This window comes from Monopterus albus, unplaced genomic scaffold (genome assembly GCF_001952655.1).
Source record: "Monopterus albus unplaced genomic scaffold, M_albus_1.0 scaffold211.1, whole genome shotgun sequence".
Taxonomy (NCBI): Eukaryota; Metazoa; Chordata; class Actinopteri; order Synbranchiformes; family Synbranchidae; genus Monopterus; species Monopterus albus.
In genome coordinates, this window is record NW_018128091.1 from 294,799 (window position 1) to 306,703 (window position 11,905).

The following is an 11,905-nucleotide window of genomic DNA, read 5'->3' on the forward strand; positions in this document are numbered from 1 at the left end:
GGTACTCTACACTGCCATTCGGCCCGTAGGCACAAATGGCAGTGAGAGACCTATCCCTGACCCGAAGGTGCAGGGAAGCGACCCTCTCGTTCACCGGGGTAAACTCCAACACATGGCAGCTAAGCTGGGGAGCTATGAGCAAGCCCACACCAGCCCGCCGCCTCTCACCGCGGGCAACTCCAGAGTAGTTGAGAGTCCAGCCTCTCTCGAGGAGTAAAGTTCCAGAGCCCAAGCTGTGCTCAACGCACAGCTCCACCACTGGAGAAGTGTTGAAGAAATGAGATCTGATGGAAACATATGAGGAAACATTGGAGAATCTAATGATTTAATGGTTGCAAAGCAAGCCTGTCTTGAGCTTTATGCAAGCCACAAAGTGACAACTAAAATTTCTTAATCAATGCACATCCAAACACACATTTGGTCTGGGGAGAGTCATACTGTATGATGTCCTTTATTTCACTGCTTTAACTGTGTGGTAGCACTGTGGGATTTTCCAAACTCTACCACAGTGAATAATGAGGCAGCAGCAAACATGTCACTTAAAAACAAGAAGCTCGTGCTGACGTGAACCAAACACCTTGTGTAGCTTGAAGTCCAAAAGTGGAATATTATTTTACACCTCATTATTTCACACATTTTCTTTACAGACCCCTCACCGTTGCAAACTCAGTAAAAAAAATATTAAACTTTTGGACCAGCACTGCAACAGTTTGGCTATAAATCATGATGTGTTGCATAAGCTAGTTTTGTTCTCTTTTTGCCTTTTCTCTTTTCGGTAAACTACTGCTTGCTAGTGGCAAAAAATATCTTTGCATTGTGTTTAAATTAAAATTGTCTATCTTGTATGCGTTTCCCTGCTGTCACTGATGGACAGATGTAAACAGAGGGCAATTTTTGGGGGAAGAGGAAATGGTTTGAGAGGTCCATCCTTTCCTGTTTATCCTCTAAAACGAGATAAAAGACCTAATCTTCATTTAGACACACAAATACACTTTTTTGGTCTCTGGCAGTGCCCTTTCTGTGTCATGTATACACACTCTCTCTACACCATATATGTCAAACTCAGGCCCGCGGGCCAAATCTGGCCCACGGAGTAAGTATATTTGGCCCGCGAGATCATTTTAAATGTTTATTAGAGCTGGCCCACCAGTATATATCGCATGCACCGCTAATACTGCAAAACCCAGAATCCTTTGCTAGTGCGTTGGCACGTCAATCAAGACCCGCAAGCACCTTCTGTTGACATTCATTAGCAACCTCATGCTACCAGTCACCTCGGGCAAATTTAATCCACCCCTTCCAAAAATGGCCAAACGAAAGACGGAAAACAGGTGCTTTCAAGACAGGTGGGAGGAAGATTATCTGTTCATTAATGTAAAGGACAGACCTGTTTGTCTTGTGTGAGGAGCCAACGTAGCTGTAACGAAAGAATATAACATAAGAAGACACTATGAAATGAAACACCAAGACAAGTACAAGGACCTGGACATGAAGCAAAAGCTCCGGAAGGTAGAGGAGATGAAAAGAAGTCTGGTTTCACGGCAGAAAATGTTCACAAAAGCAAAATCACAAAGTGATGCTGCTGTAAAGGCTAGTTTTATTGTGGTAGCAGAGATAACTAAATTAGCCCGGCCCTTTAATGAGGGAGATGTTTTTTGACATTTGATTTCTCATGTGTTTAAAATATTAAGCTTTGCTTGTTCCAAATTCAATGTTTAAGCAACTTAAGTTTGTTTCCATATGAAAAAGTTTAGCATTATATATCTGGAGAGAAGGGAAAACATGCTCACTTTTATTCAATATTTCATTAAATATAGAGTCTGGCCCGCAACTTTGTCCCAGTTTTTAATTTTGGCCCACTCTGTCCAGGGGTGTTTGACACCCCTGCTCTACACTATGAACCGATTTCACCCTGGTTTAAAAACATTAATCTAACTAATGCACCATTCCACTGCTATAAATTAGTCATAAAGGCTACAAAGTGTGTCAGTTCCATCAGCAAAGAGTCAATCTGAGACAAGTCTCTCTATTTCCCCTGCTCCCTTTGTCCAGACTGCTTGCCCAACAAAGTTCATAAAGTTCAAAATGAGTCTTCTCAGCCCTTGAGCTGTGACTCACCTAGTGTCAAAGCTCAGTTCCTGCTGGATCTCTGAACAAGGCAGTAACTGCTCTTATAACTTCACATCACATGCCAGTGTAGGAAGACTGCATGCAGGTAAAAGAACCACTGCAGGGAACCCCCAGATGCTGGGACTCCTTGATTACATTGCACTAGGATAAACACCATTAGAGAGCAAAAGTCTCAACATTCCCACTGACCTGATCAACTGCACACATCTTTGTCTGTTCTTATTGTCAATGTAGATCCGGGAAAAGCCCCCATCAGAAGAGTCCCCAAACACACACTGACAAACCTTCCTGTAAAGCCTTATTCACATCTCACTGCCCCAAAATAAGACAATGTCTTCCGTATTCACCGCGCATCCCTCCCTCCTGAATGTAAGACTGACAGCTGAGCTAGCCATCCTTTGACTCTGATGGACAAGCAGCTAATAGTTCCATTATACATCATGTGATGTTGATAAATCGAGTGGCCGCGTATTCATGGACTCCTTTGTTAAAGCGCGACTTTGTGGGCACAACTGTTGATGTTTCAGAACACAATAAAGGGTACAATGAACCACAAACACCCCATACTAATGTCCCAATGTCCCAGCATGAATATTCAAGCAGCACCAGGCAAGATTTGAATGTCAAGATCGACACATCCTATAGGTCTGACTAAAATCACAGGCTTGTCTGTTGGCTTGTTCACAACTTGTTTGACTGCCTGACTGCTCATCTTTCTTGCCCCTTCAAACTTTACTAGAACAGTGTCACCCTGGATCCAGATCTCAGCAAACAGTTTTGTTTAAGCAGAGCTTTACCATAACTGAAACAGATGATGAATGGCCTTGATAGCATTACTTGGACTTAATATTTGACACCACACCACTATCCAGATGCAGAAATGGTCAGCCCTGATTGAGCAGACTGGTTCCTTCAGGGTAGGAGTGACACATTAATATATACAGTAACTCTGTCCATCTGCTCAGCTTTATTAATAACTCTGCAAATTACCCTGTGTTTGTATTTCTATATCTTCTGTGTCATTAGTTTTTCTGCAAATGATTTGCCTCTGGTAGCAAGTTTGTCTCCACAGTTACCACAAAGTTTTTGATGGCATCAATCCAAGATGAACAAAGAAGAACTGAATGAACAGACAGCTGCTGGGTTGCTCCTTTGTCTCTATATGCAACATGTGGCTAATCACTACAGGAGGAGAGTCACAGATGTGACTATGATTTACTGGAGATGTGTGTCAATTGGTGTGTGCCCACAGGAATGGAAAAGAAAGTCAGTGGGTGTGTTTGCTGTTCTGTTGTGCATCACTCGCTGAACCTGTATGTGTGTGTGTGTTTCTGCATAAGGAGGATTACATCACCAGTAGTTTGACCTCCTTCTCCCAGACAATGGCTGTCCAGATGTGCAGCAACTGACAGCTCAGTGTGTGAGTGAGAGAGAGAGAGAATGCAAAAAAAGTGTCTGTTAACATGCACATTAAAGAAGGCGTCATTCCGCACACACACCAGTCTGTACCATCTTCAAAATCCACAGTGCCAGCTTTTGTTCATTACTGCAACAAAACTGCAGTAAACATGATGAGAAAGACACAACACAAGCAAAAAGTATACTTTATTTAAATATTTTAGTATTTATAGTTTTTCTTGTACTCTGCCTTTTGCCTCCAAGAAATCAGGCTTAACCATTCGCCGAAAATGTCCTGCCTGCTGCTGTAAATAAGGTTTATAAGAATGAAGTTTATGATTCTGAAACCAAAATGAATTAAGAAGGACCAGAAAAGCTGTTGCAGATCTGAGGGGAGCCACAGTCAGGTTCTTCTAAACACCAAAGCAAACAAATCAAACTGACTCGACAAACAACTCTTCTTTCCACCTGACTCACTTCCTTGAACTGACTACAGCTGTGCCAGATCATTTCCATAGGCATCCATATGGTCATCTCTGGCTGACACACAATGCTCTCTGAATAACCAGAGGGAACAAGTATATACACACACACACACACACACACACAGAGGATGAGGTCAGAATACTGAAACACTTCCCTTTTTACAGTCAGTAAAGGAGAAGTGGCCAGTGGCTATCAACCATCATATCCTCAGCAGAGCTCATTATTTAAAGCAGGAAATGTTTTTTGCATGATGTGTGAGTGAGTGTGTGTTCTTGTATTTAATATTTTGCACAACAAACAGCCTGAAACACACAGCAAAGCAAAAATCCTCCAAACAAAGAGCGCTTTCTTTTTCAAGTAGTTTATAGCAAATCAGGGTTCTGGATTAGGTCTGGAATAAGAACTGAGGTTATGTAAATACAGTAATATCCTGACAAATATATTTACACAAACATGTTTCTGTCTACAAGGGCACAAGAAAAACAGACAGAGGTGGTTGAAGTGTACACTTTGTATCTCTGTCTGCATGGATGTGTATTATTAGTCAGGTGGCTTCTGGATTTGTGTGTGTGTGTGTGTGTGTGGTCTGTGTGTGTATCACTTTGTGGTGACATTGTGGTTGATGGTGTCAGTCAGTCATATGTTTATATGTCTTACAGGGCAGACACCTTCCTCCCTGTAGTATAGATTCTGTTGCCAGAGGGGGAGGGGACTTATAATCTAGTATGAACCCCTAATACCCTGGACTATAAGCATGGAGGCTGAAGGATGAGGTTATACTTCTGGATCAGGCTCAACAAGTGTGTGTGTGTGTGTGTGTGTGTGTGTGTGTGTGTGTGTGTGTGTGTGTGTGTGTGTGTGTGCAGGCATATGTTTGTGTGGAGGTGATGTAAGTGGCTGAGCTAAAGGACAGAAAACTTTTCAGCACCTCCTGGCCTCACGGGAAAGCAGGACAGAGAGAGCAAAAGGAGAACTCACCTCAAAGATGACGAAATAAGAAAAATAGACAGTGTGAAATATAAAAACTCCATCTTGCAAAAAAAGAAATAATCTGTGATTTGTTTACATGCATGCTGATGCCGTTCTCTTAGAAAGAAAATGTCCATATGCAGAAAAACAGTAGAAACACATCAAATAAGAGCTAAAAAGTAAAAGGATATTCAACTAGAATTCAAGTTCTGTTATGAAACAAGCACCAAGATCCAATGTTGTTCACTGAATGCAGAGAAATTAGAGATATAAGGGGACAGAGTGACAAGAAGAGAGTAAAAAACCACCAGAACCTGTTGAAGTATGGGAACAATTTCACTTTGAAAGTGGCTGCTATGTAGCTGATGTGCCATCCTAACACACGGCTAGTGATAATAAGTGTGTATGACTTGTTAGTGCTGTTATTGCAATTGTAAATAATGAAACTAATACTATAAATATGTACTAAATATATGTTGTTTTTACAAGGACTTTTACAGTACTAGAACTCAAATAGTTACATTTTCTACTATTTACTCTTGCTTTCAAAAAAAATACTCATTCATTTTCTACCGCTTAATCCCTGAGCGGGGTCAGAGCCAATCCCGGCTGGCAATCGGGCGAAGGCGGGGTACACCCTGGACAGGTCACCAATCCATCGCAGGTCTAACCCATTAGTCGAACAACCACACACTCCTATGGGCAATTTAGAGACACCAATCAACCTAAGCTGCATGTCTTTGGACTGTGGGAGGAAGCTGGAGTACCCGGAGAGAACCCACGCAAGCACGGGGAGAACATGCAAACTCCACACAGAAAGGTCTTAGGTGGGGCCCGAACCTGGAACCTTCGCGCTGTGAGGCAACGGCGCTAACCACTGTGCCACCGTGCTGCCTAAAAAAAAATACTCAATTGTTCTTATACATTTAATAATTGGAATCAAAACTTTAATTCTGATGATAAATTGATTTCTAACTTAGTGAACAGCTGCTCAGTTATAGTAAGAATGGCACCCAGCATGGTAGTTTCTTTCCTTTCTTTGTACATTACACAACACCTGAGTCAGTGAGGTTTATTTGGATAAAGAGTGCTATGATGATGGAATAAGCCACTGCCAGCTGCTGTTGGCAGAAGTGACTGTATTATACAGACACATCAACCTGACCAGTGTTTGATTGTTTGTTGTGTCTTGTTGCTTTTCTTCTTTTGTCTCTCCTCTATCCACTCACCCCAACCGGTCGAGGCAGAAGGCTGCCCACCAAGAGCCGGGGTCTGTCGGAGGTTTCTTCCTTTAAAGGGAGTTTTTCCTCCCCACTGTCGCCAAGTGCTTGCTCAAGGGGGATTTGTTGGGTTTTCCCTATGTAATAATATTGATAACAGTAAGGTCTAGACCTTACTATGTAAAGTGTCCTGAGATGACTTTTGTTGTGATTTGGCGCTATACAAATAAAATTTGAATTTATACAGCAGTTACCAAAGCATGGACATGATCTGGGGGAGCTTATATCTTGTAAGTAGAAACTCATATAAAACAAGAGAGAACAAGAACTACAGTAGCCTTTCTAAGATATACGAAAATAACTTCAAGTACAGTACCTGCTGAAAGAAACTCACAATAATCACTCCCATGACCATTCACCTTTTCCCACTGAGTCACCTGACCACCCGGTAACAGCCCATATCCACATCCAGAGACTAATGAACACCTCACACACTCACTGACATGGGAGATGCTGACCCCAGCTGACCCCCATTGGCTCCTGCTCCTGCTGATGAGAGGGCAGAGGTTAAAGATAACAGCTGAGAGTGTCAAGACATGGCTCCATACCTCCTGAGACCAGTAAGACACACACACACTGGTCAAAGCTGGACAGACTAAGCTGACTCTGTCAGTCAGCCTCTATTTGTCTTTCACTTAATACCTTGCCTTTCTCTTTGTCCCTCTGCCTGAAAACTGAATGTGTCTTTCTAACTTTCTCCTGCACGCACACACACACACACACACACACACACACTGCCCCAAGAGCACTGACCCATTTAACAGTGTGGAGTGTTTCCCCTAGTGCTGGTCTAAATGGTCCAGTTTCACAGTTTAGCATGCTGCAACCTGGCAGGATCTCACTCTGCAATCACTAAAAACTGCCACTAGCATGCACACATATCATAAACACATCAGACTGTCGCACCACATCACACTGGGCAACAAGCCCTTGCTCACTTGAAACAATATGATGGCATGGAAACTTAGATTTCGGAGCCTAAAGAGGCTAGAAGGAGCATTTTGAAGTTTTTCCAACCTTTATCTATAAGCAACTCAGCAACATTCCTGATGCACCTCCTTTTGACAATTCCTGGTTTAACTTTAGGCTGTTCCATGACAAGCTGATTTCATGTCATTGTTTTTCTCTAAAATACCAAAACGCTGGCACCAGTAAAAAGTTAAACACAGTATATGAGACAAACAAAGCTTCTAGCAAATATCTACCCTCTCCAAGGGGTTTGTAATGACTTATTTCCGATAGTGTTAAAGGAAGAGGGAGGGATTTGTGAGATATGAGGGTGATGAAAGGCCCAATAGCTCTGGGAGAAGAAGTAAACATTTAAACCTCCTCTAAGCCATAAATGGGTCAGGGAGGTCAACCTCTTAATCCTGACGTTGGAGACAAGTTTAAGGCAATATGGGAGCACAATCTAAATGCTGTGAAAATATCAGCTTGAAACTTTTCTTATTGCAATCTGGATTTGTCCTGAGAGAGCATACGACTCAGAGCTGTCCACAGGAAGCACAGCCTCCCACTTCTGCTTACTTTCTTTGGTCAGACTTTCCACTCAGGCTGGTGTTTTTAACCTACAGCAGCTCCACAGATTTACTTTGTTCTTCTCTAATATCAGTGCTGTTACATCCCAAATCCCTGTGTCATTGTTTCTGGACCTGAATAATAATGAAAACGTATGTTCTCTTAGTGAAAGGTACCAAATGTTTTAGAGAAGAAGGAGAAATCATAAACAAACATATGTGAGGAAAACAAGTACAGCTCTCTTTCAGTGGTGTTCCTACATCTTTAACAGCATCTACTGAGAGAAATCATTGCTCCACTGAGGATCCACAGGGCAGCGATGTCAGCATCACAGCAGCTCTTTATTATGGAAGCAGGTTGTGTGTATGGATGCGCTGATACCTTGATGTGCTTCTCGATCTTGTAAGTGCTTTGCTGATGACCAGCGAGGGAGCTGACTGTCGTCTTTGGGCCAAGGTTTTCATCTTCTACACCATCAGAAAGAGGGAGAGAGAGAGAGGGAATAGGTGAATGCAAGCACTGCACCATTTGACATCCCGTGTAAATAACATAATGGTGATGCAGAAGAAGACAAAATGATTGCAAAACAAACAGTTGGCATTGCTTGAGTCTATTTGATGGTCGGTGGAGGAAATGTGACAACAGTGAGAAGGGAAAAGAGGAAGTTAAAGCTGTATAGTTAAAGACAGAGGCAGATGAAAAAAATAAGAGGGATTAAAGTAGAGAAATACTGTATGTTGTCTTGCAGCTGCACAATGTTGACAATCCGTGATAGGTTTTCACTGTAACATGACAAATTACCAACTCCCTTGGACAAGTATGACAGGCTACCACAGCTATTTCAATTCATTCTAATCTATTTACAACATATCAAAACTATGTACTCCATAAACAAGCTGCCAACAGTCATTCAGTCTGGAGAAGGTTTGAAAAAATTCAAAAGCAAAAACATAAATCAGCAAGACTTTGCTTCCTGAACTCCTTTTGCAGTGGGCGACAATGTGGGTGACATTTCTCACCTATACAACTTTTGATGGTGGAACTGGACTCATGTTAGTCACAGAGGCCACAGTTAATACAGCCTAGCACAACAAAAAGAAAAGAAACATGCATCTATACTTTGCACTGTATTACTTCACAGTGACAAACCTGGCCTGAAATGAACCACTGTCTTGGTTGACTATTATCTTTTTTACACTGACTACAAAATTTGTCAGTATATTTCATGTCAGTTTAACTTTATGGTCTGCAGATCATATTGTTAGGATTTGCATGCATGAAGCACTCACATGTAAACACAGATAAGGAAAATAACAATGAAGTTTCTTGTGAAACAAAATCAAGCCCTAATGTTTTGAATTATGCTGACTATGCAGAAACAAAGAGGAAGCTTGGAACACAGGCATTAACTTAAAAAAAACACCAGTGTTATCATTTTAGCTGACTCTGCAGTATAATCACTGATATACCATGCACAGCATATATACATGTTACACATGTTCATGTCATGAATGCTAAGCACAGCTCAGCACTGTGACACAAACATCCGAAGACAAACAGCTCCTGAATGAAAGGTGGCGTGTGGAAACTCAACATTCTTGAGTATTTTCTCAGTCAGTGATGATACAGCAACACTCTGGTTTTATCAGCTCTGGCTGACAACACAAGACTTTCCAAACCAGGGCAATGTGCAGCAACTGCACAAAAAAGAGCTGCAGCAGATTTAGATTCATGAGGCTATCAGCAAGCCAGGGAAGTGGGTGAAACGCCTGCAGAAACATTAGGTGCATGAAAACACAAGCACCTTTTGTAATGTACTGGGGGATGAAGAAACTAGAGGGTAACATGTAGTAGTACTGCTGACTGTACGATTTACAGTAACTGCAAACCATCACGTATTGATTTTGTTCATCTGTAAATGAACTCTCATTAAAACTCCATTACTAGGTGCAGTCTTCTTTTTGAAGATACTGTACATGAAAAATAATAATGGGTACTTCCGAGTGCAAAAGTAGACTCTGATCCCACCAGAGAAGGTTTTGACTACCTGAGGATATCACTGATGTTGTCTGTGTTTGTTATGGAGCCACTCTGTAATTTTGAAGTTTACCACCAAAATGCTGGCTTGTGCAGCATTTTGCCAGGTCTCTGCTCGGGCTGCTCGCTGAAAGGTGTAGTTACACCTTTTAAACACACGCTGAAGGAGGCGCTGTTTACTACAGGTTCGCTAGTCAGATTTAGCAGAAATCGTTCTTTTCCACCAGTCCCTATAAAGTTCAGTAACCAGAACTGGAGGAAAACTACAAGAAATAACTGCATCGTAGTGGATTGTATATATAGAAGAGACCGAGAGAAGGGGTCCAGTGTAAAAAGAGATGCTTTATGTGTCTTTTTATTTCTCCTAGTAACGAAGAGTATCCTACATTTGGAGAGTCCAGGACTGATGGCTGAGCAGTGTAAGAATCATTTTTTACCCTTTTCTGTCTGCTTAACAAATCGGCATTATCTGGCCGTGTTATTTAGTTTCTTTAAGACTACTCACCTCAGTCAAACACTGATTTATTCAGGATAACACACAAAAAAGGTTTTTAAACAAATCTGAATATAGTAACGTTATTACAAAATATCAAAATGCAGTGGCTTCTTACACGCTAAAAACTGGATTAGGCTACTGTGCGCCGTGAACACAAAGGAATATTCAGTGAGCAAAATTCATCATCAAAAAGAAAGAAAGAAACCTGCTGTTTAAAGTGTCATTTAAACCAGCTTAGTCATTATCCAGACCCAAAGCCAATCTCGCCCTGAAGCACACAAAACAACGGTAGATTTGCAAGACCGTTAAGAAAAAGAAACCGCAGTAATCATATTATGAGTGATATAAAACAATGTAATCAAAGCAAGAAGGAAAACTTCTCTTTACACTCACTCTTGAAATCAGACAGAGTTCTTGCACGGACATCGAAAGATATGATACCGTAAAATATCAGTTTAACAATCCATAGAGGTTTAGTTAAAATACACTCATTTATCCTTAATGAGCGCAGAACTCCGTGGGCAAAAAAGCGCACATCAGGACGTTGTGCCCAGAGCCGACACTCCATCAACAGTACCACAGAAAAGAGCCACTGGTACCTTTTTACCGTCCGGAAGCGCCTTGCTCTCTCCCGTCGGTGACTCGGACCTGTTCTGTCCCATGGTCCCCTGCTGCGGTGACATGGTTTCCATCAAGGCACTGTAGATCCACGAGGCCGAGCGCACCGACAATATATTCCCATGATACGAGTGTATGTCCAAAGTTTATCCGGCGGAGAGCAGGGCACGATTCCGAGGAGAAGGCATGATGGAGCGGAGCTGGACGAAGAGGAGCCGAGACCTGGGGGATGTGCGCCTCTCTGTGCGTCGGTGTGTGCGCGCTGTTTGCTCTGACCGCTCCTACTCCGCTCCGCCTCAACTGCCTCTAATGTTGTGAAGTTGAAACACATTACGTCCGCTGTCAGTTTTTCAAAATAAAACAACTGTCCCGAAACCTACGTTTGGGTGTGTGTAGGTGTGTGTGCGTGCCTTTATATTATTTACATTATGGGGACCGAAACCTGTTAACGCACTCACATTGTGGGGACTTGGCATCGTTAAAGCAGAGTATAAGGAAATGCTGTTGGAAGAACTGTTGCACTAAAATGACCACGGCTGAATACCTGAGCCAAAGTCACATTGTTTAGGGATTTAGTTTAATTCATGTTCAGAAAATGCATTTTCCAGAAAAATCCTTCATGTAATGTTGCCACAAATTGGCAAAATTGAGGTATTCCTCAATCTTAGAAGCACTAACCTAATGAGGAGGTCGGTAGCAAGAAGTTTAGGCGACTATGAAGATAGCAATGAATGAGTCTCCGGTTGCATTAGAATTACTTTTATTGGCCAAGACGTTTGCATTAGGTATCCATCCAAGAAATTTGCTTTTGTGGGTCTAATTACAAATATAATTATGAAAGCAGCTGGTTTTTACAAATATTAAGGGAACAAAATCTTCTCATGAACTAGTACACAAGTAATCTAAAACTAAAATATATATGGGTTCTTAATAAAAACAAGAAGAAGAAACAAGAAACTAGTTGATTCTGGTC

General features: G+C 41.8%; 1 protein-coding gene across 2 annotated transcripts in view; it reads right to left on the reverse strand.

The window, feature by feature from the left end:
• The window catches only part of LOC109970953 (rho GTPase-activating protein 20-like), a 45,613-nt gene extending 34,419 nt beyond the window's left edge, over positions 1-11,194 (reverse strand). The window contains exons 1-2 of one of the 2 annotated variants that reach the window (XM_020618910.1): positions 10,708-10,895; positions 8,163-8,248 (exon numbers count right to left, since the gene is read on the reverse strand). In XM_020618910.1, coding sequence (XP_020474566.1) covers positions 8,163-8,248; positions 10,708-10,740 — 119 coding nt within the window. In that variant the 5' untranslated portion in view covers positions 10,741-10,895. The other variant, XM_020618909.1, reaches the window with a different exon arrangement.
• Positions 11,195-11,905: the final 711 nt, after the last annotated feature.